At 66.8% G+C, this 27,324-nt stretch overlaps 1 protein-coding gene across 3 annotated transcripts in view; it reads left to right on the top strand.

Annotated features, from left to right (window-relative positions):
- KDM4B (lysine demethylase 4B) overlaps positions 1–27,324 on the top strand; it is a 141,350-nt gene that overhangs the window by 67,415 nt on the left and 46,611 nt on the right. For all 3 annotated transcript variants that reach the window (XM_071210002.1, XM_058282033.1, XM_058282032.1), the window contains 3 exons: positions 12,918–12,967; positions 16,080–16,183; positions 20,424–20,561. In XM_071210002.1, coding sequence (XP_071066103.1) covers positions 12,918–12,967; positions 16,080–16,183; positions 20,424–20,561 — 292 coding nt within the window. The remainder of the gene's footprint in view (positions 1–12,917; positions 12,968–16,079; positions 16,184–20,423; positions 20,562–27,324) is intronic.

Below are 27,324 nucleotides of genomic sequence, written 5' to 3'. Positions count from 1 at the left end.
CCCTGCCCACAGCCCTGCCGGCCCTGAACCTCCCGCGGTGGTGGCTCTGCGCCCCTGACCTGGGCTGCCAGGGCCTCCTGCTCGCCAGCCCGCGTGTGCACTGGGGGCCTCTCCTCAGGAACCTGGCGTCACGTGTGTGCGTCCAGGGGCTCGGCGCAGGGCCCGTGGGTGGCAGCGGCCCAGCTGCGGGCTCAAGTGGCCCCCGGACCTGCGCCTGCCCCGGCCTCTGGGCGTGGCGCCTCCGAGGGCCACGAGGTGGCGCTGGCGCCCTTCCCGCCGGCCCGGCGTCTCTGGAAGCTTCCCAGGTGGTGGCGTCCTCCGTGCCCCCTGGGTAGACCAGCCCTCGGTGCAGAGACCCAACGGTCAGGGCAGACGAGGGAGGAGGCGTCTCCCCAGGAAGGAGGGGACTGCGCCCGTGGCCGCCGCACGCTGGTCGAGCTGACGCGCCTCGTTTGGGGTGGCCTTGTGTGGATTTGGTCTGCTCAGGGAGCTTCTCCAAGAACGAGTCCCTGTCGGTAACGAGCCAGCGTGAGGCAGGGGCCTCCCCGCAGATTGGGTGAAGGGGCAGGGGTCCCAGCTGCGTGGTGGGGGGACCTCCTGAGGAGAGACCTCAGGAGAGAGAGACAGCAGGGTGGCCTGGTACAGGGACGGTTCTTTTCGTAGAGGAAAGTTCTGGAAAGGCCACTTGATCCCAATCATGGCTTCTGGTCCTGAAGGAAACTCCAGAAGCAACCGCGGCTTCTCCAGGCGCCTCTGAGCCGGACCCGCCCGCGGGGGTCTCGCTCCCTGCCCCGAGCCCGGCCAGCTCCTCTGCGTCGCCCCCAGGGACCCGCCGCCCTTGCCCCCGGAAGCCGGAAGCCCTAGGTGCCAAGGGTAGCGCCGCTCCTCCCGCCATGCTGTGGGCCGGTGAGGCCTGAGGGGCTCAGGACCTCAGGAGACCTGGGAGCTGGGGGCCCCCGCCCTGGCGGGACCCCTCCCCAGGATCTGCCCCTGCTCTTCTGCAGCAGCTCAGCTGCCGCCGTCCGGGGCGCCTCTGTCGGTTCCTCCTTCCAGGGCCGACGCACTCGGGTTTACCGCATCTGGGCAGCCTCCCTGGGCCTGGCACCCCTCTGCTAGTGCATTGGCATGTCCAGCCGGCGCGAGCGGCCTGGTGGCCGTGAACGCGGGAACGCGGGGCACGTGCTCCCGGAGGCCGGCGCTCAGGCAGCCGGCCAAGGATACCTGAAGCCTTGAGGCTTCAGATCCTGTTGGGGTGGGGGCTTAAGATAGACCCAGCGGTGCGTCCAGCCCACCCTGCTAGCCCCCCTGCTGCCCGGCAGTTGAGGCCTTGGGTGGCAGCGGGCAACAGGGCAGAGGGCAGGCCTGTTCCCGCCGCCCCGATTCAAGGTCTCCCCGTGCTGCATGGCAGGCCCGGGTGGGGACCGGCTGCCCAGGACCCCCGCCGGCCGCTGCAGGAAGGAGCTGGGGCTTGGCGAGTGTGACGTCCCAGGCCTGGCTCGCTTGGGCCTTTCCCAGACGCCCTTAGGACCCGCCACCCCCTTCCCCCTGTTCCTTCCCCGTCCTGAGGAGCAGGCGGAGGGCCCCGCGCTGCGGGCGCTGGTGTCGGGGCTCCTCACTGCCCCTGTGGAGCTGTGGGGTGAGGGTCCTGCGGCCTGGGACGGGTGCATGTAGGCCCCTGGGACCACAGACTGACCTTGACCCTCGCTGATCCTGCAGTGCCGCGCAGTGCCCCAGACTCCTTCCCGCCCACCTGCCTGCTCTGCATGCGCAGCCACAGCCGTCTTCCTCGTGGGTGTGCGGGCCAAGCGGGCGGCGGGGAGGGTCTCTGACGATGCTTCCCGCCCTCCTGAGCGCCACGGGGGGCCAGGGCCCGTCAGCCAGGAGGCCCTCCTTTGCAGTGGCCGCACTGGCCCTTCTCTGGGGCATTGCTGCCGGGGAGGCTCTTCGGGGCGCGTCCATGAGTGGGAGGCCCCGGGCTGCCCACCTGCGGGCCTCGCGGTGACCTACACACCCTCCTCCAGCCGCCCCTGCGTCCCCCTCGCCCCGTCACGCTGCAGGGGGCGCTGCTGGACCGGCCGTGCCCAGTCCGGCTCCTCGGGGGTCTCTGCTCTGTCCCCTGGAAGTCAGGGTGGTGGAGGGTGCCCTCTGGGGTCAGGTGGTAGCATGGGGTCCATAGCACCTGAGAGCTGGGTGCCTGGGCCAGGTCCCAAGCGGGGACAGTGACACCCACATCGGCAGTGCCGGGCGCCCCCTATGCACAGCTCCTCCTGCGCACGGCGCGGCCTGAAGGGCTCTGCCTGCACTGTGAGACTTGCTCCTTCTCTTGGCATGGCACCTGGTCACCGAGCTTCCGGCCCCAGCTCGAGGTGGGAGGAGACGGTGGAGGCGGCTTGCGCACCCCTGGTTAGCCCACCGGGGAGCACCCGTCGGTGCTGCTCTTCCCTCGGCCGTGGGGCAGAGGCAGGCCCTGGAAGAGCTGGGGGTGGCTCTGCTGGGACGGTGGCTGCTGGGAGGGCGGGCGTCGGGGCCGACTGCTCGGAGGCAGGGGCGAGCTCCACGCTGGCCGGCCTTGCTGCCCTCCGCGGCCCAGCGGGTCCCGCGCCTGCCTGTGCCCGGCCTCCTGGGGACCGCTGGGCTCCCGGGGCCGCCCCCCTTGCGTGCCTGGGCAGCAGGGCCGTCGGGGGCGGGGGAGCCCCGCCTGCAGGAGGAGAGACTCTGCTCTCATTCCCCCAGGGCCCGCCCGGGCAGCAGGGAGGCGTGCAGCTGGGCGAGCCCGAGCACCTGCCGCCCCGTCGGGGTGCTCCGGGCCGAGCCGCTCCTGTCGAGGGGCAGCGGGGCTGCGGGGACTGCCTGGCCGCCCTGCCTCGGGGCTGGCAGTCGTTGCTTCTGTTTCTGCTGGGCGCTGCGCCCACTTTCTTTCAAGGCGCGGGCGTGCGTCGGGATGGCCAGCGCGCCTTCCCTGGGCCGCGGGAGCCCCCTCCGACCTGGGCCAGTCCTGCCCTGTGGGGGGCCCGTCCTCCTGGGGGGTGTCGCCTTCGGGTCCGAGTGGCTGGGGACCCTCAGTGTGTTTGGGGGTGCTCTCCTGGGCGGCCTCCCTGGCAGCGGGCCCTGCAGTGTGCTGGGGGACGGACGCCGGTGCTTGGGGGCGCCTGCCCCTGCGGGGCTGGCTGACGCGCCGGCCGGCGGCCTGGGTAGCGGGCATCCCTGCTGCCGGGGGTGGACAGGGCTTGGCGAGCGGAGTGGGAGCCCCAGGACAGGCGGCTCTGGGTGCGCCCGCCGTCCTTCGGTGTTGGTCACCTGCTTGTGCTCACCTGCTCCTCTTTCGGTATCCTTTTTAAAAAACACTTTATTGCCTTCATTTCCATAAACAGATGGGGGCGAAGAGCCTCCAGGCTCCCGCCCAGCGTGCCTCCGGCTTTCCCTGCGCTGCCCTCCCGCGTGGCGTACGCTGTCGCTCTCGACGGGCCCGGCCCGGCCCGTGGGCAGCTCAGGCCTGCCTCGGCCTCCCGCTCCCCCCAGGGTCTCCCCTGCCCGAGGCGCATGGCGGCGGAGTCGCTGGACTCTGCGGCTGCCCGGGCTGCACGGTCGCCGGCCTGGCCCTGCTCCCAGGCCCTGTGGTCCCAGGCACGGCGGGGGCCGTGCAGGAGGCCCGTGTTGGGGTCGGGTTGCTCCTCCCGTCAGCCCTCCGTGCCGCCCCTGCGAGGCCAGGAGAAGCGCACCTTTGCCCTGTGCCGAGCGCCTTCTCCTTGCGCCTCCCCCAGAGGTGACGCCCCCCCGGCTCGGTCGACCCTGCGTGGCGGCTTGGTGTGACAGTCCTGCCCGCGTGCCCGCCTCCCCGGCGGGGGCTGTGCTGTCAGGTTTGAGCTTGGCGGTGACGGGGTGGTTGGTGTCTCTTCTGCTCCCCGGGGTGTTTGGAAGGCCCGGGAGTGCCGCAGACGGGGCCCTCTCTCTCCCCACTGCTGCTGGAGGAGACAGGCAGACGAGGCTGCGGTGGCCGAGTGGCCAGACCGTGGCCCGAGCCCGCCTCCTCCCCGCAGCTCGCCCGCCTCCTGGACCACTGCCCCGTGGACCCCAGGGCGGCAGGCTTGGGGGGATGGGCCGAGGCGGTCAGTGGAGGTGGCCCGAGCGCGCAGGTGGGGTTGGGTCCCTAAACATCGGCTGGACGGAGGCCGCCTGGCCACGAGCGCGGTGGCGGTTTCTCGCAGGCAACGGAGGAGACGAGGCTGGAGGCAGGGGCCAGGCAGATGGGCTGGCCGCCTCCCACGCGTGGCTCCTCAGGCCGCCTGGGGCTGGGCAGGGGCTCTGGAACCTTCCAGGGGAAGGTAGTTGAGCCTTTGCTACCCAACTCATCAGTCCCGGCTGATGCCACGCACGTAATCACCCCATCCGTCGGCCACGGGAGTTGTCCGTGGCCTGGGTGCGGGGCCCGGCAGATGACGGGACCTCGGCAGGGACCCCCCACCGACAGGCGAACCCCGAGCGCACAGCGCTCTACAGGGTCCGGGGTCCACAGCATGTTGGTCCTGCGTAGCAATGGCGCTGGCGGCAGGGGTCGGCCCCCCAGGGGCATTCCTGCAAACCTGTGAGCACAGAGGGAGCCTTAGTTGTCTTTGCATAAAACCTGGGTGGTGAGCGTCCTTCCTGTCCTGCGTGCTGGCTGCGCGCAGGAGGCGGGGGCCTCGAGGCGCCTGAGGAGGCCACGCAGCAAGGCTGAGGGCGGTCGTTGAGCACCTTCCCGCCGAGGCCCGGCCTGCGCCGACCTGACTGCGCGCCGAGGGGGCTCGACCCGTGCACGAGCGCGCCCTCACCACGGCTGGAGGGCGGCGGGCCGGACTCTGCTCGTGTCTGCCGTCGCCACGCCATCGCTGGTGGGCGCTGGGCCGCCCGGGGAGCGGAGCCTGGGTCCCCGGAGCCAGTTGCTAATTACGCGGCAAGCTGAGGCCCCGCCTGCCTCAGATGGGGCGGGCCGTGCGCAGCCCACGGGGCCTCGGCTGCCAGCACACGTCCAGGGTCTCACGGGCCTCGTGTTCCGGCAGCGCGCGCTGGAAGCACGGCGGCGTCCAGTGTGGACGGGGAAGAGGCGGCTTGGGCAGCGCTTCAGTCGACCCAGAGCTGCCCGGCCCACGGTCCAGGTTGCGCTCGGCGTGCGTGGGGATGCAGGGCCCCGGGCAGGGTGCCGCGGTGGCTTTCTGGGTCCCCCTCGGGCGCGGGCTCCTGGGGTGCACCTGGCCACTGGGGCCCCAAGTGGGTGACGGCTCGGAGGCGGCGGGCGCCACGGAGCGGCTTCTCAGCCCCCTCCTTCCCGCCCCTCCCTGCCCTCCAGTCCCCCATCCCCTCCCCCGGCCCGGGGTCCCCTGGTCACCTCCCAGCCGCCCTCCCCGGCCGGAGCCAGCCTGGGTGGCCAGGTGAGGGCACGCTCTGTTGCGGTGCTGGGTGCGCCCGGGGAGTGGTTGGCATGCCCGCCCCTTCCCCCCCCCCCAAACGGGCACCGCCCCCTTCCCTTCCCTGTGGCAGCCCCAGCCCCAGCCCTGGCTACTTTTGTACTTACCAAAGGCCCAGCCGTACTCTTTTCAGCAAAAACAAATCAGGGCAGGCCCCCTGCTGCGTACAGACGGTGCTGGAGGGGAGGGGCTCTGGCGGCTGGGCCTGGCCTCACCCACGCCTCCGGGCGTCTCCGGAGCAGCAATTTGGCTCCTCAGTGGTGTTGATGTTACCGGCTCAGCCTCCCACAGATTGGCGTCCTCCCTGCTGGAGCCTGCGCTGGAGCCTGCAGGCATGCTCCTGTCCCCCGAAGCCGAAGCCGTGCCTGTGAGGGGCCCCCCATAGCTCTCTCCGAGCGGCAGCAGGAAAGAGAGCGTGAAGAGCCAAGCACGCCCGGGGCTTTGCACTCGTGGTCGCATCACGTCGTAAACAGGATTCATGGGCCCAAGAGGCTGGAGCTGGCGATCAGGGCTCCCCGCCACTCGCCTTGTGGAGTCTGCTGGTTAATTCAAGGCGGCTGCCAGCTTGTGCCGTCAGCTCAGCTGGGCCCCTCCGGGTGCCAGGCCCTGCTGGGAGCCCGCCACCCACCCAGGAGGCCGTCCTTGGCCCTCCCGCTGCCCAGCGCCTTTTTTAGTAAAATCGACTTCATCGATATGTGTTACTAAAGCACACACTTCAAGGTGTACGGTCGATGGCGTTTGCTCTAATCCCACAGTCGGCCCAGTGCCTTTTTGTCTCCCGCCGGCCAGGCTGGTCTGTTTGGCGTCTGGTAGGCGGTAATCCCATCCAGGGCTCCTGTGTGCTCCCGGGACTCTGTTTATCTCGTGTGTGTTCCAATAAAAATGTCATTACTTGAAGTCATTGATACTGTTGGTGTGAGAAAGCAAACCCCATCATCTATTGTTCCCTGAAACGATCCATTCAAGATAAAACTGTGCTGCAGCTCGATAAGGTTCTTGCTGGGAAACTAAAAGCCACCTGCTCCTGGCAGGTCCTATCTCCTGAGCAAGTGTTTGTTCCTTGCATCCAGGATCCCGATGCTGGGCGCAGATGAGGGAGGTGTTTTCCTGTAGAAATGGGGCCAGGACCCATTCGTGTCAGGCCGTTGTGGGGGAGGACCCCCGCAGCCCAGGCTGAGCCCCTTTATGGCAGCGGTGGTCAAGCTGGGTGGGCAGGGGCCGGCCCCAGGCCCAGAGAGACTCCCACATCCCTGCCTCTCAGTCACACGTGTAGCTCGCCTGGGCGAGGGTGTCCCTCCTCCCTTCCCACCATCGGGCCAAGTCCTCTGCAGGCTTGCCTCGCGGCCGGCTCAGGGCCAGTGACAGCGCCCCCTCCCCTCCCAGTGGCACACGGGGCCCGTGGGGGGCTCTGTATTTCCGCGCGGCTGTCCTTTTGCTCTGGCCTCTGGACCTGCTGCCCGTGTGTCAAGGGTCGGCCTGTCTGCCCTCAAGTTCTGTTGTTTTGCTGTTTCAGCATCTCTTACCTGTCCCAGCTGATCCCTCTTGTCCCAGTGCCAGTCACCAGGACTTCCTTCCATCAACCAAACCTCCATGACGCCCCCCCCAAGCCTGCCGTCGTCATAGCCTCGTTCCTGTCGCGTTCTGAAAGCCGAATGTGTTTTGGTTTTCCTGGGCCATGATTTCATCAACTGCAAACACGCCACCAGTTTTGTGTTTGGCCTTCTTTGTGGTGGGGATTCTTGCTTCCAGACCCCAGGAAAGGAGCAGGGTTTACTTTAGTGGATTTTACAGTTCCCTGTGAATGTTCTTTCTGGCACTGAGGAAACCTTGCTTTTTTTTTGCATGTTGAAGATTTTATTCTGCCACTTTGCTGGACTTTAATTCTGTGATTTACCAGTTGGTTCTCATAGATTCCTGAAGTAGCTGATGTTATTTGAGAAGAAACGTTTGCTTCTTCCCTTCCAGTTGCTGTGCCTGTGTGTCTTTTTCCTGACGTAGTGCATTGGATAGCCTTGAGCATGGGCCAACTAGCAGCTGTGACTAGGGCAGCTTGCCTCGTTCCTGGCTTTCCGGGCACATGTCCACGTCCTCACTGAGTTCGACTGTGGGCTGTGGGCAGATGCCTTTACCCAGTCAGGGCAGGCCCCTTCCAGTCCCGTTTGGCTTAGAACCTTGACCCCGAGGGGCTTGGATCTTTACACAGCGTTCCTTGCTGAACTCCTTTGCCTCCTGGAACTAAACCCTGCTCTGCCTTCTGCATCTGATTTGCTCCCATGTTCTTCAGGCCCCGTCCCTTTCTGGTCCACATGGGACTGGTCTGTCCTCTTCCTGTGTGCCCATGTGCTGTGCTGGCGATAGGGTTTCCCATTCAGTCACTCATTCATTCATTCATTCCATTCAGAAGCACGCAGATCCCTAAGGCAAGTTGGGTGACATGCGGCTTTTCACCAGGTGCGGGGCGCTGTCCCTGCAGCAGGAGGGTTTGGTGGCCCTCTCCGTCAGGACCCTTGGGCCCCATTCCTTTTCCAGGAGGGACATCTGGGAAAGGTGTTGGCCTTCAGGATTCTGGCTCATCTGAGACGCTCTTTCTAAGCGGGATTCTGAGGAGCTGAGACCGTCGGTGGCATGGAGCCCGGGAGCTGGGGCGAGGACCATGGCCCACTGCTCCTCGTTTCTTCAGTGCTGGCGCGTTATTGTGAGGGCCTCCACGCCGTGTGAGTTACCCTAAGAGAATTGGACATTTCTGAGAATGGCTTCGATGTGGCCTGTTTCCGTGGTCATCGAACAGTAGCATCTGGTTGTGGCTTTGTTTTTTTGGGCCTTTCTGCCCTGCAGCTCCGAGGGGCGGAGCAGAGCGGCTGCCCTGGCTGGAGCGCGGCCCGCGCGGCGTCCCGTCCCGCTGTTGGGCCGTGATGAGGCGCTGTGTGCGAGGGGCCCAGCAGCTTCCGCTCAGCCTTGGGCCTCCAGCTTGTCGCACAGTCTCAGGCCCTGTCGCTGTGTTGTCCGCAGACGTCCCCCCGTTGTTTCTATTTCCGAAATTAGAGCGTGTTAAGCAGCGAGGGGCCCGTTTGCCTGGACTTTGTGCAGACACCGTGAAATTAACTTCACCAGCTCCACCACGGATTGGGCTGAAGTGGCATTTCCAGAGGGCTCCTGCTCCAAGTCCCTGCCCTGGCAGGAGGCCGGGCACGGGAGGCCGACGCGCTTTCTGGTCAGCAGCATGTGATAGCGGCTTGCCAGGAGCACTGTCCTGACGGGCGGCGGGAGAGGTTCCAAGCACCGCGTGCCCGGCGAGAGCCGCACTGGCCTTGGGGGCGATGGCGGCTTTACGGGGCTGCGTCTCTGCCGCCGAGCCAGAGAAGGAAGGGGATGGAGCGCGAGGGGCCCAGGCAGGGCCCTGGCCGAAGCAGGGGGAGGGGGCCGCAGAGCGACCTCGTAGGAGTCTCCCAGGCGGCGGGGAGAAGAGGCGGCGGGGAGACCCGCCTCCCGGGTACCTGCCTCCCACTGGCTCCGCTCCGCTCGCGGGGGTGGGGGTGGCCGGCAGCGGGCGTGGAGCGGAGGCGCGAGCCCGTGGCGCCCAGCACCGCAGCGCAGCCGGCCCCCGCTGCCCCCGCGTCTCGGTGGCCGGCCAGTGTGGAGGGGTGGCTGCTGCCGCGACAGGAGCTGCCTGGGGCCGCCGCGGGCCTGTTTGTTGCCTGTGGTCCCTGCGACCGCTTCTGACCGGCTTCCTGTTCCCAAGACAGTCTGCCTTCCTCATCCTGACACACTTGTTTAATTTTTAACTCGCGAGGCGTTTGCTTATTTATTTTTCATTGTTCTTGATAATAATTCTAAGCCATTAGAGGGGAAAATTATATTCAAAAATGCTGTTTCACACTTTATTTGTTTGATGATTTAGAGTGCGAGAAAATAGCACATTTGCTGGCTTTTATAGTCTGATAATTATTCACATCCATCAAGCCATTCTGGGGGAATAAACAAAACACCGAGAAAATTACACTATTAATAGCGTGCTCCGCGGCAGGCGGGAAGCCTCCTCCCCGGGCCAGCGTCCTGGTTGAACGAAAGCATCCGGCTGGGGGCGAGCCGCCCGCCCACCCCCAGCGACCACTGTGCTTTCCGTCAGGGTCACACAGCTGCCCCGCGGCCGATCCCCTGCATTTCGTCTTCGTTAGTCCCTCTTCTCAGACTTGACTGCACAGGCAGGAAACTTCTTTGGAAGCCTGGCAGGACCTTGCACAGTGTGGTCAGGACAGCCCTGCCCGCTGGCCACTCACCTGGCCAGATGTCCCGCGCTCGGCCCCAGCGTCAGGCGGGATCGCGGCCAGAGGAGGCCCCTCCGCCCTGCCGGGTCCCTCTGGCATGCTCCAGCCACCGCGTCCGGTCTTCTCCATCTGACGCAAATTGAGGTTCGTGCGCTGCTGGCTGCATGCCTTGGGCACTGCTGCTCCCCGCTTCTGGTCCCGGCCTGTTCGGGTGCCCAGTCTCCCGCCACCCCGTAGACAGCTTTGCAGGTTCCTGGTGTGGCCTTCTGGTTCTGGCAGTGGCGCAGGGCGCAGGCTGAGGCTCACGGCTCCGACGTCGCAGAGTAGGAGGCAGCGGCGGCAGGCGGGCCACTGGGCTCCCTCTTCCCTGCGCCCCGCTGGGTCGGCCCCGGGACGCCGCCCCCCTTGGGGCTCCCTCCCCACCCTGGGGCTACTGCTCCGCTCTGGGCTCCCTCCTCCCCGGGCTCCCTTCTCCCAGGGCCACTGCCCCCCTCCCAGCTCCCTCCTCCCCGGACCACTGCCCCCCTCCCCCCCTCGGGGCTCCCTCCTCCCCAGGCTGCCACCCCCCTCCCGGCTCCCTCCTCCCCCGGCCCTGCTCGCTCCCCTCCTGGCTCCCTCCTTCCTGGGCCGCTGCTCCCTCCAGCCGGGTCTTGGGGGCCTGTGAGGCTGCCGGAAGCGCTTTCCCCTCTGCCTCTGACCCCCCCCCGGGGGCCTGTGACTGGTCCTTTCAGCCCTTGCTTGACTTGCGGGTACCTCATGTCTCCGCTAGACCCTCAGTGGCCCCGGGCACTCTCTCCCCATTGCCCCCCCCCCCCCCCCCCCCCCGCGTGCCCAGCACAGCGCCCTCAGTGTAAAGTAGCATCTCGCCCTCCCACCCAGCCCCTGAGGCCTGTGGATCGCCACCTTCCCTGAAAGGCCGGGAACCGGCTCCCGGGCGAGTCCCCAGGTCATGGCCTGGAAGTGGGGTGCGTGGGGCACGTGGGGCGCCTCTGGGCCGTCAGCGCTGACCTTGTGCGGGGCCGAGCTGCCAGGCTGAGGCCCCGCCTGGAGACCCATAAAAGCCACTTTGTTTTACAGCCCAGAGAAATGGTCTGTGGACAGGCAGGCAGATGCCACATGCGCCCCCGGGTTCAGCGCGCAGGCCCTCCACGTGGCCGCTGCGTCCTTCCTTCCTGCTCCGGGGCAGGAGTTGTTAGAGCGTCGGCAGGAGGACGCCAGGGCCGCAGAGGCCCAGCCTGCCGGCTTCCTGTGGGGGGGCTGGGCGAAGATGGCGCTGGCCGGCAAGCCTGGGGTGACGGGTCCTGGGCCCGTTGCTCCCCCCTTGGCCGCCAAGCGAGTTTCTGCAGCGCTTTCTGTCCTCGCCGTCAGATGGGGTCCCCCACCACGGGAACCTCACATGGGAAGAGGCTCCTTGGTGGCCCGGCGCGCGCCCCCCCCTTGTGCTCTGGGCCCATTGGCAGGAGCAGCCTGGGCCCGGCGCACCCCCCAGTCCAGCGCCCTCTTCCGGACTCGCTGCCCGGCGTCCTGCGCCGCGGCTCCCAATAGCAGAGGAGCCGGGCTGAGCCGTTACACTTTTAACATCCACCAGATTCAATTAATCTTATCTTTACAACTCCCAATTACAGGCGGTAATTAAGTGAGAGCGGCATTGTCGGCGGGGATATTGCATTAATCATCACAGCCCTGCAGCCGCAAATTAGTTCCTTTCCGTCCCCAGCCTCTTCCCAGAAGGGATGGCTGCTTCCCCGCCCTGTTTGGGGTCCGCTCATCCCACCAAGGTGCCTGGGATTGGGGTTAGTTCTTGCCGTCTTTGTGTGGCTGATAAGAGGCCGCTGTTTTGCCTGGACGGTGGAACGTTCTGGGCACGCCGGAGCTGGAGGTGCTGGGGCCGCCTTGGTGGGCGCTGGGAGCCTCCCGGGAGCCTCCTGGTGCTGTTGACGGGCAGTGGCACAACGCTGGCCGCTCTCCTCCCCCTCTCCAGCGTAGCCGGGACGCCCGGTCGGGATGGGCTGCCCCCCTGTGCTGGGCACCCGGCCCTCTTCCAGACCTTTCTCCGGCCTTTACCCGGCGCTGCCAGGACTGGGGGCCTGCTGTGCGCTAGTGCCCCTCCCGCTCCCCGTGCTCCAGGAGGCGGGGGCTGGCTGCTGTCATCCTAGCTGGGGCTCCCCCTCGACGCTGGGCCTGGCTCGTTCTCTGGGGTGGGGGCCTCCGGGCACTGTGGGGTGGGGTCATGACAACCAGATGTCCCCAGTGTCCCCCGTGGGGCAGATGCCCCCCGCGTGCACACCCGAGTGGGGGGGTTCTCCTGATCCCCAAAAGACTATCCCACTGTCAGGCAGCCTGCTGACGCCCCGGAGGCTGTGCCCGTGTGAGTGTGCTCTGAGGAGGGAGGGAAGAGGCGGGCCTGGGAAGCCGGGGCTGCCCTGCTTTGCGCTGTCCGGCGGTGGGGAGTTATTCCAGCGCCGGCTGCGAGCAGGCGCGAGCTCGGTTTCCTGCGTAGCTCGCGTGGGTTCCCAACCTGGCAGCCACGCTGGGGCTGGGCGGTTCTCCACGGTGGGGGCGTCCTGGGCGTCCTGTCTCCAGACACGGCCATGTCCCCGGGGCAGCGTCACCTGCTGCGAACCCCTCGCCCGCTTCGGGCCGTGCGGCGTCCGAGCCCCGGTGTGCTCGCCCTCCCCTGGGAACAGGAGCTCTGGCTCTGCCGGCGTCCATGGCGCGAGCGGGGCGCCTCTCGTTCCCGCTCTGCCTGCGGGCGGCCCCCGTATGTCCTGCTCATTCGAGGAGCCGCGGTGTGGTGCGGGCGTGGAAGGTGCTGAAGAGAAGGCTGAGCAGGCGGGGCGCAGCTGGGCTCCCCGTCGCTGGAGCGGCCCTTTCCTCTGGGCTCCTGGAGGTCGCCTGGGCGCGCCCCTCCCAGCTCCTGTCCGGCGTTGCGTTATTTTTTGCTTTTGGAGCCCCTTGAGTTTCAGTGCCACCGGGCTGGGCGTGCTAACGCCTCCCGCGAGTGCCCCCTTGAGTCCCGGGTGGGCGCCCGCCCCCCCGCCTCCCTCCTCCCTCCTCCTCGCCTTCCTTAGGGCTCTCCCCCGGCAGCCCCCCTCCCGCCACCTCTTACCTTCCTGCTTACTTGGGGGCCTTTTGTGGGGAGGTGGGCCCGTCTCCCTGAGAGCCTGACCCGGCTCCCCCGGGGTCCCTGACTGCCTCCCTTCTCCCGCAGGTACGCCATCCCGCCGGAGCACGGCAAGCGCCTGGAGCGACTGGCCATCGGTAGGTGTCTGCGCCCAGGGGAGTGGGGCGCCCGCGGGGGCGGGGGGCGGGACCGAGCAGCAGCTGCCCCCCCAGGTTCGCCATGCGTGGGGGTGAGGGGGCGCCCCTCACGGTCAGGTCCAGGGCTCCGCCACGTGGGCCGTGACCCCTGTGCTGCGCCCAGGAAGCGTCCGCTCTGAGCGCTTGCTCCCTGCTCCGCGGGGTGGAGGGTGGGGCACGGGGTGGCTTCGTGCTCCTGCCCCCTCCTGCCGCTGGGCCTTTTCCTGGCCCTGAAAGCCCCTGCTCAGGAGCCAGGCGTGCAGGCGACCCCGTGGGGCGAGGGCCTGGAGGAGCGGCCCTCGGGCTCCCTGCGGTTCCCTCGGCAAATCTCTGCCGAGAGGCCCTGCAGCCCGGGCCGAGCCCAGCAGGCGCCGCTGCCCCACCTGCCTGCCCCGAGACCCTCTGGGGCCTCCCAGGTGAAGGAACGCGGCCGAGGTGACCCGGAAGGGGTGTGACCTGGGCTGGAGGCCCTGAGACCCTGACTCCTTCGTCCTAGAGGGCCTCCGTGGGGGGCAGGGTAGGGTCACCGCATGGGTCCCCCAAGAGTGCCGCTCTAGGTTGGCGCAGGCCGCCCTCTGTGCCCCGCTCACCCCACCCCAGGGAAGCCCGCCGCTCGCTCTTAGCGCCTTCCCACTAGCTTGTTGGCGTCAGACAGGGGAACATCCATTCTTTCTGGAAAAACGGGTCTCCGGCTCTGAGAGTTGCTCGTCGGTGCAGCAAATATCTACTAAGCACAAGCACGGCAGACCCAACAAGAGCCAGGGGCGGCCGAGCGGCGGTGGAGTCGGGCAGGCCCAGCCTCGGAGGCTCGGGCGGTGTCTGAGCGTTTCACTGGGGATCTAGACCCTGCGCGTGTGGACAGGGCCCAGGCAGGGCTGGGGGCGGCTCCGCCCAGCGCAGGAGGGCTGCGGGTGCTCCGGCCGCCGAGGGCCGCCCACGTGTTCCCTGGAGCCCTGGAGTGAAGCCGGAGTCTCCACCGACGAGAACCAACGTAAAAGCCCCCATCAGATTTCTTGCTGCCTCTGTGATAAACTGCCATAAACAGTGGCTTAAAAAGCCCCGTTTGTCATGTTCGAGCCTGGAGGCCGGAATCTAAACGGGACCTTCAGGGGCTGGGACCAAGGTGCCGGCGGCGCTGGTTCCTGGAGGCTTCCAGAAGCCGCCCTCATGGTCCCGTGGCCTCTGGTGCGGTCAGAGCCCCCCGCGCCCGCCCAGCTGGAACCTGGGCGCCCCTGGCCCACCCCGGCACCTCCCTTCTCGAAGCCTCGGCCAGTGCCGCCTTCGGTGCTGTGGCTGGCCGAGTGGGGGGCGGTCCCGGGTGCCGGGACTGGCACGGCGGCGTCTTGGGGAGCGGGGCTGCCGACCGCACCCCAAAGCTGCGGAAGGAACGGGAGAAACACGGCGGCACGTTCTCTGGGACCCCGCCGCACTGGTGTGGCCCCACTCGGGCTGCGCATGTCTTGTGCCGGCCTGGGACTTCCCGTGAGCCCCGGCCAAGACAGCACGCACTTCCTGTGGAGAGCGACGTGCAGGGTGACCCCAGAGCAGGCCTGCGGGGTTGCGGCAGGGGCTTGCGGGGCTGCCCCTCCCCGGTGCGCACCTGCCCACCTTGCCAGCGCTGGCGAAGGCTTGGTGATGGGGCCCAGGCCAGACGAGCGGGCAGTGGGGCCGCAGGAGGCTGGCGCCCTGGGTTCCTGGGACGCGTGGGCTCGCTAGGCCCCTTCTTAGAGGGGCAGGCCCGGTGGGAGCGGGAACAGAGGAGCAGGCCGCTGGCAATGCTGGGCCACGCGTCTCTGTGGCCTCTCGCTCGGGGCCCCGCGGCACCTGGAGGAGGGTGGCGGCGCAGGCCCAGGGAGCCTCTGCTGGTGTCCCTCCGGGCCTCCCGGGGCCCGCGTGGGGAGTCTCATCTCACAGGGCAGCGGCGTCACTGTGTCCTCCCCGGAGCGGGGAGAGGGGCTGCAGAGGAGTGGTACGGTGTCGGTGCTGATGGCTTAAGACATGCGCCTTTGCTAGAGCTTTAACGGGAGGCGCTGCCGCGTGGGGCAGGAGGCCGCGTGCTTGCCGAGGCGCCGTCAGCGTGGAGGAACCTCGCCCTTGTGCCCTGGCGGCCGGGCGCTCCCGCGGGCATGGGCAGCGCACTCTCCCCTGGGGACCTGTGGGCACATGCGCCCCTGCTCGCGCCACGTGGGGCTGGGTTGGGGGACTCTCGGTTGGAGTGGGCTTCCAGAAGGGTCCAAGGGCCCGCGGCGCCTGGAGCTGGCGGCCTCCTGCTGCCCTTCCCGGCCCCGGTGGGTGGGAGCCCCTGGTCCGCTCCCTGGAAGCGGCAGGACTTCCTTCTCCTCTACGAGGAGCGTCAGCTGTCGATTAGCTCCAGCGAGCCAGCGGCTCGGAAACCTGGACCCCGTCCGGGGCCTCTGAAAGGTGGCCCGCGGGGCGCGGGCACGGGCCGGCACCTTGTGACACGACTGAAACCGAGAGGCTTGGTGCATCTGGCAAGGGTGGGCCCAAGAGCCCGGGCTCAGCACAGGCCCCGCCCGGCCAGTCCAGGGCAGCGTGCCATGTGTGTCACGTGTGCCGAGCGGGGCCCAGGCCAGGCGAACGTTGGCGCGTCCTGCCTCGTGTTGCTGCTTCTTCCCGCGCTGGGAGGATCTGGCTGTGCGTCGCGCCTGCGCCTGCCGGTGCTGCTCCCGGGGTGGGTGGCCTGGCCACGGCCCTCCTCCCTTGGGCGGGCCCACGGTGGGCTGAGGGCTCGAGGGCGGCCCCGGGGGTTGGGGAGCAGGGGCCATGACTGCCCCTTCGGGCCCCTCCCTGTGCAGCCCCCGCCCCGTCAGGGCCCTTGTGTGTGCTGGGCCGTGTGCTGTGTTTAGGGAAGATGTGGGTCCTGTGGGGCGTGACGCCCCCTCTCCCCCGCCTGATGCTGCAGACCCCGGGCAGGGCCTGCCCTGGCGAGTGCTGGCGCTCCTCGCACAGGAAGGGGGCCGGCCCGCCCGCCGCCCGAGGCTCCGGGGTCCTTTCCCTGGGGCTGGGGCTCCGCCCGGGGCCGGCCTGGCTGACGCCGCGTCTCTCTGCCCAGGGTTCTTCCCCGGGAGCTCTCAGGGCTGCGACGCCTTCCTCCGGCACAAGATGACGCTCATCTCGCCCATCATCCTCAAGAAGTACGGGATCCCCTTCAGCCGGGTGCGTACGCCATCTTCTCGGGGGAAGGTTCTAGAACAGGGCGGGCCATGGGCTCGGCAGGCGGCCTCCAGCTTGTCCGTGGGGAGGGAGGTGCGGTTGGAGAGGCTGCCTGGGGTGCTGGCGGTGCGTGGGCTCTGCCGCCTTCTCAGCCCCAGCTGTCCCCCGCAGGGCCCGTGCCGGCGGGGCGGGTTCTCGCTTCCGGGGCCCCTGCTGCCCTGGACCTTGGCGGCCGCTCAGTGCCGGGCGGGCTGTGCTGCCAGCACGCGGCCCTCGTGGGACGGCGTCTGAGAGAATGGACCTGCTCAGACACGAAGCCCTGCTCCCCCGCGGCGGGAGGACTGTGGCCTCGCTGCGTTGGCCGCCCAGAGCGTGCTCAGCTCGTCCTCGTGTGGCGCTGTGGGGGACGGGAGCTGGAGCCGGGGAGCCTGAAAGCCTGGCTTACAGGCGCACTTGCTGTCCCTGCGGGGGCGGGGCGGGGGTCCCGGCCTCGGGCCAGCCTCCCCAGGACATCCCTGGACACTGGGTTGACAGCCCACCTTGGCTCAAAGGCCTGAGGGCCATGCTGCTCCTGGCGGGAGTCAGGGTGCAGCCGGCTTGGGGCATTTGTCCTCTCAGGGAGCCCTGCCTGTGGGCCGTGCTCCCCCCCAGGCGGGCCCCCTCGTGGGTGGACAGCAGCATCCAGCCTGTGTCCCCTGAGCCAGTCCAGGCAGGCCGGGCAGGGGTGGAGAGGCCTCCAGGGAACCCGGCTTTTGACAGTTGCCCAGAAAGAGCGATTTGTCAGGTACAGGGAGTTCTGTGATGGGATCCCACGCGCTGCAGCCTCTCTGAAGAGTGGCAGCGCGTCGGAAATCGCTCCTGACATTTCAGTCAAGCCGCCCGCAGCATGCGCGCAGCCGGGGCTGCACACTGTCTCGCCTGAAACCGGGGGGGATGGCTCGTGGCCGTCGCCCGCCTTCACAGGCAGCGGGGCATTTTGCTCTGAGAAACGCGGGCTCTGTTTTTCCTGCCCTCCCCCCATCTTCTGGGCGGAACGCAGCTCCTAGCCTGGCTCACCCAAGGAGAAGCTCCCCCCCACTGGGGAATCAAAGATGTCCTCCAGGGCGTGGTGCCTGCCGGGGGCCCCCGGGGGCTGCTGGCGGCTCCCTGCGGCTGCCGCGGAGGCCTGTTGACGGCGTCAGGCTGGAGACGCGGGGCCACCGAGGACAGGACGGCAGCGCAGAGCCCTGGCGGAGTTGCTGGCAGCCTTGGGGCGAGCGGCTCCTGCGGTCCGTGTACAAACCTCCGTAATGGTGTTTACTTCTGCAAGGAAAAGCAGATCAGTCGCAGAGCTGTGTGATAATGAACAGCCTGTTTCCGTAACCCGCCGTGGACTTCTCGCCTCCCTGCGAGGACCCGTGAGAACGCTTGAACTCCGGCTTCCTCCAGGGCTGGCGTTTGGGGCCGCGTGCCCTCGCCGTCATCCCAGCGCTCTTGGGTTTACTGTCGGGATGACGCGGTGACACGGAGGACGACGAATGCCGGAAACGCTGGGGCTTGATTTCCCGGCAGGACGGCGTGCGCCTGCTGACCTGGGAGGGCTCGAGGCAGGGCCGGGCCCGGTGGCCTCATGGCTCGGGGGGCCTCACGGCTCGGGGGGCCTCACGGCTCGGGCCCCGCCGGGGCGCACCGCCTCCTCTTGCTTCCAGGCCTGCTTTGCACCCTCATGGGGTGGCAGTGGGGGCAACTTGGTGCTCGGAGAGGAAGGAGGCGGTGGCTTCCAGGGGCAGCTCAGCTAGGATAAGAAAAGCAGTGAGTGTGTTTCCCAGAAGCTCCTTAGGCCTTCGTGCCTCCGGCTCGCCCAGTCAGAAGGGGCCAGACGGTCCTCGCCGGGAACCGGCCCCCGGCCCTGAAGGCGGGTCCTGCAGGACGGCTGTGGCTTTTTCTCGCCCCGCCCCCCCTTTCCTGCGGGTGCTTTCTGCCACACGCAGTTGTCACTTGGAAGGGATTTAAAAATATAGCTTAATGCACACTGACTTTTCTTGATTGGTGCAATTAATTACTTGAAAAGAGAAGTATCCTGGTGTTCTTGAGGCCTGGCTCTCCTCCAGGCTGTGTCGGTTTTGATGGATTTCTGACTCAGTGGCTGGCTTCTCGAAGTCGCGCTCCCCCGTCCCCTGTCCCCCTCCCCCCCGCCAGGGTGTTGACTTCTCGTGGCTCTTTAAATGAATCCAGCTGTTCTGCTCACCCTTCTGTGGGAATAAGCTGGGCTCAGCCCGAGGACGCCTGTGCATCAGCTGTAGAAAGATGAATGGCCCAATAACCGTGAGCAAAAGACCGAGCAGACGCTTGGCAAGGGAGGAAGCACACGCGACGGGTTGTAGGTGTCAGGGAAGCACAGTTAAATCCACACGGCGCTCCCGCCGCCGCCCACAGGCACGGCCACACTGCCGGCCAGGCGCAGATGGCGCAGCCGCCGCCGGGGTGGGGGTGGCTGTCCTCGAAGTGTAAACGTGCGCTTAACACACGTTGGGAAAAGACTCGCATGCAGCCGTGCCCAGCAGCTTCTCTTGCAAGAACCGAGAACGGGAGGGAGCCAGGTGGCCGCCGGCCGGGAAATAGGCGACTAAATAAACGGCGAACCAGCCACGGGACTGGAGACCAGCCAGCCACGCCAAGGAGCGGGCCGCCGGCCTGCACGGCCACACGCATGTCTCCCAGACTTCATGCCGGGCAACAGAAGCCAGGCGCGAGCACGTCCTGTGCGACCTCGCTTTCTGCAACGCTGGAAAGAAGCACACCTTGCAGTGGTGGAGAGCAGACCAGCGCCTGGGAGGGGATGGCCTGGCAGAGGCAGGGGCCAGGTGTGACCATCGGGGCCCGGACATGCTCTGTCCCTGCTTCGGGTGCAGGCGGTGCTTAGAGCACGTCGGCCCAGCCCCTCAGATCGGCACGTCTTGGCGTCTGTCAAGTGGGGAGGAGTCCTCTGACTTTAGAGTCACTGCCAACCACGAGCCTCAGTTTCCCCACATGTGAGCCGGGCCAGTGCCTCACGAGGGGCAGGAGGATAAGGACATGTCGCCGGCAGTGTGCTTTGTCTGCGTCCTGGGCCCAGTGAAGGGAAACCTGACTTTAAAACTTTTTACTGCGGGATAGTCCCAAATGTGCGGCAGAGTTGCTGGGAATAACCCAGAAGTGATAGAGGGAACCCCAGGTACCCAGGTCTGCAGCCGCGTGTCCACAGCCACCAAAGTTGCTGGAATAACCCAGAAGTGATAGAGGGAACCCCAGGTGCCCAGGTCTGCAGACGCATGTCCACAGCCGCCTTCGGAAGCGCTTTCGGCCGGGCCGGCGGTCTGCGCAGATGGGGCTGGTTGGCGGCCCCTCGGCAGCCTCCGCTCGCAGGCCTCTTCCTCCAGGCCTCGGCGGGGACGCTGCCCCAGCACAGCGGGAGCTGGCCTTGCTGGGGCCCACCCCAGCCCCGCGGCTCGGGGACGGAGTCAGCTGTCCGAGAAGTGGCAGCCCCTCCTACAGAGTGCTGACCTGTGGCGTCCTGTCTCCCCCTTGCCGTGCGGCTCCTTGGTCTCTGACTGTCCTGGAAGGACCCACTTCCTGGGAACTCTTTGAAGGAATCTTTGCTCGGGACGGTGAAACGACCGACATCACCTTCTGGGAGCGTTTCGTGCGAGTGGCTGGGGGTCCCTTCCGCAGGCAGAGGCGAGACGCTGCGTGGTGTGCCTGCCCCAGGAGGCTGTGCGGCCACCGCCAGCCCCTCGAGCCCCGCGCCAGTCCTTGCCCGTCCTGTAGCACCTTGCAGTGGACACAAGGCCTAAGGCTGCTGCCTCCAAGGCCGGAGGCACCCCCAGTCCCTGCCCGCAGCGTTAGGGCTGAGAAGCCCCAGGAGGATCTGGGCATCCTGGGATGCTGAGCATGCCTGTCACCGGGGCAGGGCTGGGCTAGGGGCAGGGCAGGGCAGGGCTGCCGAGCCGGGGGCCGAGTTGACGGGCGCCCGCCTCCCTGCTGTGTCAGCCCCGTTGGCAGCCGGGCTGGTGCCCTGGGGCTCCCTGGTCCTTGCGGCACCTCGCTGGGTGGTGCGGTCGGGGCTCCCTGCTGTTGGCTGAGAAGTCCCTGAGCCGTGGCCTCTGCCAGCTCGTCCAGGGCCTCGCGCCTTGGCCACAGCCCGCCCCGCCCTGCCCCCACGTGGGCCGCAGCCCCTCTGCCTCCGTCCTGCACTCGGCCTCACTGCCGGCCTCTGCCTCCGCAGATCACGCAGGAGGCCGGCGAGTTCATGATCACGTTCCCCTACGGCTACCACGCCGGCTTCAATCACGGCTTCAACTGCGCCGAGTCCACCAACTTCGCCACCCTGCGGTGGATCGACTACGGCAAGGTGGCCACTCAGGTGAGTGCCAGGCGCCAGCTCAGCGGGGCTGCTCCCCAAACCCTGGGAACCTGGCGCCGAGCGGGCTGCGCCTCGCGTCCTGGGGAGGCGGAAGGTTCCGGGGTGCGGCCTCCAGTGTGCTCTGTCCCGGCTGCTCTGCGTTGAGGCTTCTGCGGGCCCCTGCTGGGCCTCCCCTCTCCTGGCAGACCCAGGGACCCCCCAGATACTGTGGGCCCCAGGCCTGGGGGCACCCTGCTGAGCCCTCGGGCTCCTCGGCGGGCGCGCCAGCCCAGCAGAGCCCCGTGAGCGGGCGGCGCTGCCTTGTGGCGGTTCGGGGCTTCCTGCCGGCACGGGGTCCCTGGGGGTCTGGAGGGCGCAGAGGACTCGTCGAGTTTTCCCCGTAAGAGGCCGTTCCCCGCCCCCAAGGAGTCTGCCACAGGAACCGGGTACTGGCTGTGAAGGTCCCTGCGGCCGCACACGGTGCGTCCTCGTGGGTTTTGGGGGCTTGGGGGGCGCAAGCGCATCTGGCCCCCTCCTCGTCTGGTCTGCCCCGTGCTCAGCTGAGAGCCGAGGCGGCTTTGGAGGTCCAGGGTCCCCACGGCCGCTGCCAGGGCGGGGCGATGCCGGCCGGGGAGAGGAAGGCCGCGGCTCCCCTGCTCGCCCACAGGCGGGTGCCATGGGGCGGCGTCGGCCATCTGGGCTGCATCGGCCCCTCTCTCGGGTCAAAAGGACACCCGGTGCCTCTCGGGCGGCCTACCGGGTGCTGTGCCCCGTGCGGTGGGAGCCGCCTCCAGCCGGGCCCGGGGCAGCGCGGGGGCCCGGGGCAGCGCGAGAGCGGTGCGCTCTGCTCCCCCTGGCGGGGCTTCCGGTTCCCGAAGCAAGGAGCAGAGCAGACCGTGCGTGCAGGCACCTGCGTGCGGGGATGTGCGCATGTGTGCATGTGTGTGTGTGTGTTGACCAGTTCAGGAGCAGGAGGTGGGGAGGGGTCGCGCGGCCCGGGTCCTTTGCAGGGTGGGTCTCAGGCCGTGCTGTCCAGCAGGGAGGCCCCTGGCCACACGCCGTCGTCCCCATGGCCTCGAGACGTGGCTGGACTGAAGCAGGACAAGCCGCGAGCACACATGCACGCCGGCTGTGCAGGATGCCACCCACCTCTCGTACTCTCGTGTCCGCCGCTTGTGTAGACACGCCCACCGCTTGTACTGCCAGGGCAGACTCGCTAAAGGGCATTTCCTGTGCGTTCTCTTTTTATGGCTTTTGGCTGCTAGAAAATTTTAAACTGTGGGAGTGGCTTGCACTTTCTCCCAGGCAGCGCGGGGCTGCACAGATTGGCCAACCTCTGACCTCCCGGCTCTGGTGTCTCAGCGCAGTTCCCAAACCAGACCGGGCCTTATGGCAGGGCAACCACGAGAGGCCTTCACTGCGCAGACAGTGGGGGCTGTCCTCGGTGGGCACTCTGGGCGGCCCGAGGAGCAGAGCGTCAGGGTCTCCCTCTCGGATCTGAAGGAGTCGCTGAGCGTTTCCAGGCTCTTTAGCCTCTCTGAAACGCTGACGGGTTCCATGTGTTAGCATAACAACGCCTTGGGTGGTGAGAGTCCAGCCAGGGGGAGTCTGCAGTTCTTGCCTGTAGCGCCCTCGCCCCTGCGGCCGCGCCTCCACGTGCAGGGAGGTGATAGGGTCACAAGCCCTGGCCTGGGTCGTTCCAGAGCCGCGGTCGGTGCTGGGGCCGCGGTGGGGCCAGCAGCGGCTGCCCAGATAGGAAAAGCAGCTTCAGGCTCAGCCACAGGTTGGTCAACGAGTGACCTTTGGGAAGCACGGCCCAGCTTGGGCTTCCACGCCGACATTGTCGGGCCATGGAGCGTGAAATTGCTGAACAAGCGGCAGGCAGCGCTCCGAGCCGGCCGGGCCCCGAGGTGCCGGGTCCCGCGGCGCCCTGCGCTGGGCCGGGCAGGGTAGTCCTTGGCCCGCGGCATCCCCGTGGCCATTCCGCCTCTCCCGGCTGGTCGGGAGGGGCCGCGCGCGTGTCCCGGTCTGGTGGGCCACGGGGACCCTGGGGGGAGGGCCAGACGGAGCAGGCGCTGCTGCTCCCGAGGGCCGAGGTGCGGCCCTGCGCCCTGCGCCTGCCGCCCGTTTCTTCCCACGTGCAAGGGGGACGGGTCACTTGGCAGCCGGTAGAGACCTGGCTTCCACCTTCTCCAGCCTCCTGGGAGCCGCTCCTCCGCCCCTGTCCCTGTTGCCCCTTTCCTGCCATTTACCTGTTTGCTCAGGCGCTGAGACATTCGAAGCCCGCCTCTTACCTTGGCCTGGCCCCGGCGCGTTTCTGGATTTGTGGGTTTTCTCCCCAAATTGTGGGGCCGGCAAGCTGGCTGCTTTGTAGGGCTGCAGGCTCAGGACGGGCTTTTCCATTTTTTTTATGTTTTAGGAGGTACCGGGACCTCCCCCGTGGGGAGCAGGCGCTAGACCACAGAGATACGCCCGCTCCCCTCTGGGCGTGCTTTAGGTCTCTAAAGGGTCAGGAAGGAAGACTCCAGAGGAGGAGCGAGCCGGGAGGACTAGCCGAAGCTCGCGCTTGTGTCCACGAAGGATTGACAAGCGCAGCCACGCCCCGGCTTCCTGCCGTCCACGGCTGCTTTTGCTCCTAGAGCACCTGGCCTTGGGCTCCCGCAGGACGAGCCTGCCTGGAGCAGCAGGGCCCGGCGGGTGCTGCCTGTCCTGCGGCCCCGCGGCTCTGGGCAGCGAGTGTGCCTGCCCCCACCCTGGGCCTCTGGCAGCAGAGGGGCTGCGGCAGCAAGCAGGGTTTTGCCCAGAGCCAGCGCTGTTCCCGGGGTGCAGGGAGGCCCACGAAGGTGCCAGACGCCCCTGCCTCTCCAAACCTGGCATCTCCTCGGCCCCTCCTGGCGCTGAGACCCCAGGAGGGGCGGCGCTGGTGAGGGACGCTAGCTGATGGCTGGGGATCTCTCGGTGTCCCAACTTTGTCCCCGCTGTCCCCTGCTGTCCCCACAGTGGGAGGAACGGCCAGTGGCCTCTCACCCGAGCCCTTGCATGGAGCTCGCCCGGCCTGGCCACGCCAGGAGGCAACGTTTGGCTCCCCGCCCTCCCTCCCCTCCCACTGGCGCCCGGCTGAGACGGGGTGGGGTGGGGGTGTGTGGGAGGGGTGGGCGTGGCCCTGGCTGGCGTTGGCGGCACAGACACGGCGTGGTGTCCTCCGCCTGTCGGCAGAACGCTGAGGTGCTGCCCGGTCACAGTCGTTGGGTCAGGAGGCAGCACTGACCCGCGTGGCGCGTCCTTCCTTCCTGGACCCCCCTGCCGATGCTAACCCTTGCTACCGTCCACGCAGCAGGCGGCACTGCGGCCTCCGAGACTAGGCCGGGGCCACTGCGCCTGCGCGCTCTGACCCGGGCCTGCCCCGTCCCCGGCCCTGGCTGCCTCTGGCCCAGCCTGACCCCTCCTGTCTGTCCAGGGGGTGCTCCTTCTCAGAGCTGGCCCAGAACTCACGTTCAGCGGAGAAGGGCCTGCGAGGCCGCCGCGGCGGGGCCTCGTCTGCACAGGGTAGGCGCCCCGGCCCCAGGGACACGTTCGTTCCGGTGCAGGGTCCCACCTCGGTGGCTGGCAGCGGGACCCGAGCCTTCTCTGGGCTGGGCCGTCCTGGCACTGCAGGGTGTGGAGCAGCCTCCTGGGCTCCCCCACTCGCGGCCAGGAGCACCCCCAAAGTTGGGACACCGAGAGGTCCCCAGCCGTCAGCCAGCGTCCCTGGCCCAGCGTCGTGCCTGACGGCGCGCTCTTGGGGTGCGGGTGGTGCGCGGCTCTCGGGCTCGGGTGCTCTGGTGCTTCTGGGCCACGCTCGGGCTTTCTGCTGGGACCCCCGCCTCGGGCCGCCCCACCCGCCTGCCGGCAGCGGCCTGGGGGTTGACGCCTGCAGCACCCCAGACGCTGCCGGCGCCAGTGCCACGAAGCTGGTCAGACACCTCCTCCCGGAGCCTGCGCGCGTCCTCGCGGGGAACCGGGCTGAGGGGCGGCGTGGGCAGCAGGCCCGCCCGTGTCCTCTGCAGGCACGGCTGTCCCCACCACCCCAAGGCGGAAGGGCTCCTGGCCTTGTGCGCTGCCACAGGTCTGAGCAGAGTCCAACCCCGCTCGGCCGAGGGGGTGGGGAGCCTGTGCCTCGTGGGACGGCCGGGCCCTGGCCGGGTGGCCTTGGGTGCAGGGCGGCCAGGAGGCGCGGTTTCCTTTCTCTGGACTGAGGATCCGGTGCCCCATGCCCCGTGGACTTCCACCCTGAGCGCGGGGCTGGCACGGGGGCAGCTGCTGCCGTTTCGTACAGGAGGACTCTTGAGGCCTTGGTTAGTTACATTGCGAGGAAACTCGGTAATAGCGGGTTGCTTTGAGCTGGTGGAACATTATACAGCCACGAAAACAGCTTCATTCTGTGTCTCTTGGCATGGGAAAAAAGATGGCCACGGCACCTGGAGCGGAAAACCGCCTTATGAACTGAATACGTGATCCTGTTTTTGTGGGTGCTTGTGGTCCCAAAAACGTGGGTGGAGATTTGCCAAATGCTGGTAGGTGTTAGTCTGATGTGGTGGACTTTGGGATAACTTCAAAATGCATACTAGCTTAATGCAATTCTGTATTTTTTCATGGTTTTGTTTTTTCAAAAAAATGCACTCCTGTTTTTCCAATCAGGAATATGGTTCCTCTGGGGTGGCTGAAGGGCCCCCCGTTCCTGGGAATTGACTTCCTCGGAGAAGGCAGTTCACCCGCGAAGGGTTTTCTGTCGTCATGCGGGGTGGTCCTGCCAGTTTGTTTTTAAACGGGAGTTAAACATCTGGGAAGAGGGGCCCGCGCCCCAGCGCTGTGGCTCTCGGCAGCGGGCGGACTTGGAGCAACTTAGCCTGGACTGTGGCCCTGCTGCTCGGGTGCTGTGGCATTACAGTCCGCTCCGGCGTGCTCAGCGCGCACATTCACACACACTCACGGTGACCCAACGCCCCCCCCGCGGGGACGGCCCAGGACCGCAGCCGCATGCGCACACACTCCCTCCAGGGCCACCCGCTCCGCACCCACCCAGCGCAGCACCCGATCCCGCGCCCCGCCCGATCCCGCGCCCCGCCGGCTGCACGGCGCCGCCTACCTTTCCAGACGGCAGAGGCACGGGGTCCGCTCCTCGTGTGGCCTTGGGCGGCGACGATAGCCGCCCAGAGCAGCAGCAGCAGCCACAGCAGGAGTCCCGACCAAGCCAGCGGGCCAGGGACATGGGCATGCGGGGCACCGAGGGCGGCGCGTCCGGGAGGAAGCGGCGTCATCCCGCGGCCGTGGAGCGGCAGTGGCGAGCAGCCGAGGCTGAGCTGAGCTGAGCCTGAGCCGGCACCTGGCCGTGGTGAGCCTCAAACGCCGGGAAGTGGAGCCAAGCCTGAGCGGGCGCCCGGCTGCAGGGAGCCCCAGACACCGGGAGGTGGGGTCAAGCGCCTGACCCCACCCTGCCTCTCCTCGAAAAAATCCCGGTAGGCAAGCAGGGTGGGGCCTAGCAAACTCAAAGGGCCCCACCCTAGGCTGGCAGCCAGGCACCTGCGATCACGCAAGGTGGGTGGTACCCACACCCCGGGCTGTGAGACCTCTCGGGTCGGGGCCCAGGCGAGACGTGGTGTGCCCCCCACGGCCACGTGGCTGCGGTCAGGGCAGGGTGGCTGCTTTTTAGAAACAACGTCTTTTTAACTGTGGCAAAACACATCTGAGCTAACAATCGTTTCAACCATTTTTAGCAGGCTATTCTCTGATGTTAAGCAGAAACTTTACCTACCATCTGTTTCTAGACTCTTCATCATCCCAAACCAGCATGCACGCTCGTTTAGCAGAAGCCATCTGCCCCCCCACACCCCGGAACCACGCTTCTCCTCTCTGCCCTGATGAGTTTGCTTCTGAGACTGTCGTAGACGGGAAATCGTGCCCTCTCATGTCTGGGTTCTTGCCTTTGGCATGTATGTAACGTCTTCAGGGGGCATCCAGGGCCGGCTCCTGACCTTTCTACAGCTGGATGGCCTTCGCCGCCTGGACAGACCACGCGCCATTCCACCCTTCATCGGCTCCTGTGTCAGGCTGCAGGCCACGTCAGTGCAAACTTCTGCCCCAGCCCCTGCTTTCGTTCTTTCAGTCTGCATCTAGGAGTGGGATTGCCGGGTCACATGGTAATTCTGTTTATGTTTCTGAGGCGCTTGCAAGCTGCTTTCCTCAGCGGCCACGCTGTTTTCCATTGCTACTACAGTGTGCAGGGTTTCCTGTTTCCCGTGTCCTCGCCAACACTTGTTCTTCTCAGTGTTTACTAGCCATCTCGTGGGTGTGAAGCCGTATCTCACTTTAGTTCTGATTTGCATTTCTCAAATGGGTAATGACTTTGAGCATCTTTACATCTACTTATCAGCCATTTGAGTATCTTCTCTGGAGACCTGTTCCGAGTCCTTGGCCCATTTTTAAATTGCTTGCTTGTCCTTTAGTTGTTGAGCAGCAGCAGTTCTTTATATATCCCGCACAGTAAACCTTTGTCTGTTACATGGTGTCCAAATATTTTCTCCCATTCTCTGGGTTCTTTACTTTCTTGATAATGTCCTTTGATGCCCAAAAGTTTTAAATTTTTATGAAGTCATTGTATCTTCTTTTTTTCTTTTGTTGCTTGTGCTTTAGCCATAAAATCTAAAATCTAATTACCTACTGCAAGGTTCTGAAGACGTTTCTCTGTGTTTCCTTGTGATAGTTTGATAGTGTTAGTTAGCTCTTGTTTTTTGTTTTTGGAGTAATG

Source organism: Dasypus novemcinctus, chromosome 19 (assembly GCF_030445035.2).
Source record: "Dasypus novemcinctus isolate mDasNov1 chromosome 19, mDasNov1.1.hap2, whole genome shotgun sequence".
In the NCBI taxonomy this organism is placed as follows: Eukaryota; Metazoa; Chordata; class Mammalia; order Cingulata; family Dasypodidae; genus Dasypus; species Dasypus novemcinctus.
This window is presented reverse-complemented; position numbering and strand designations above follow the sequence as displayed.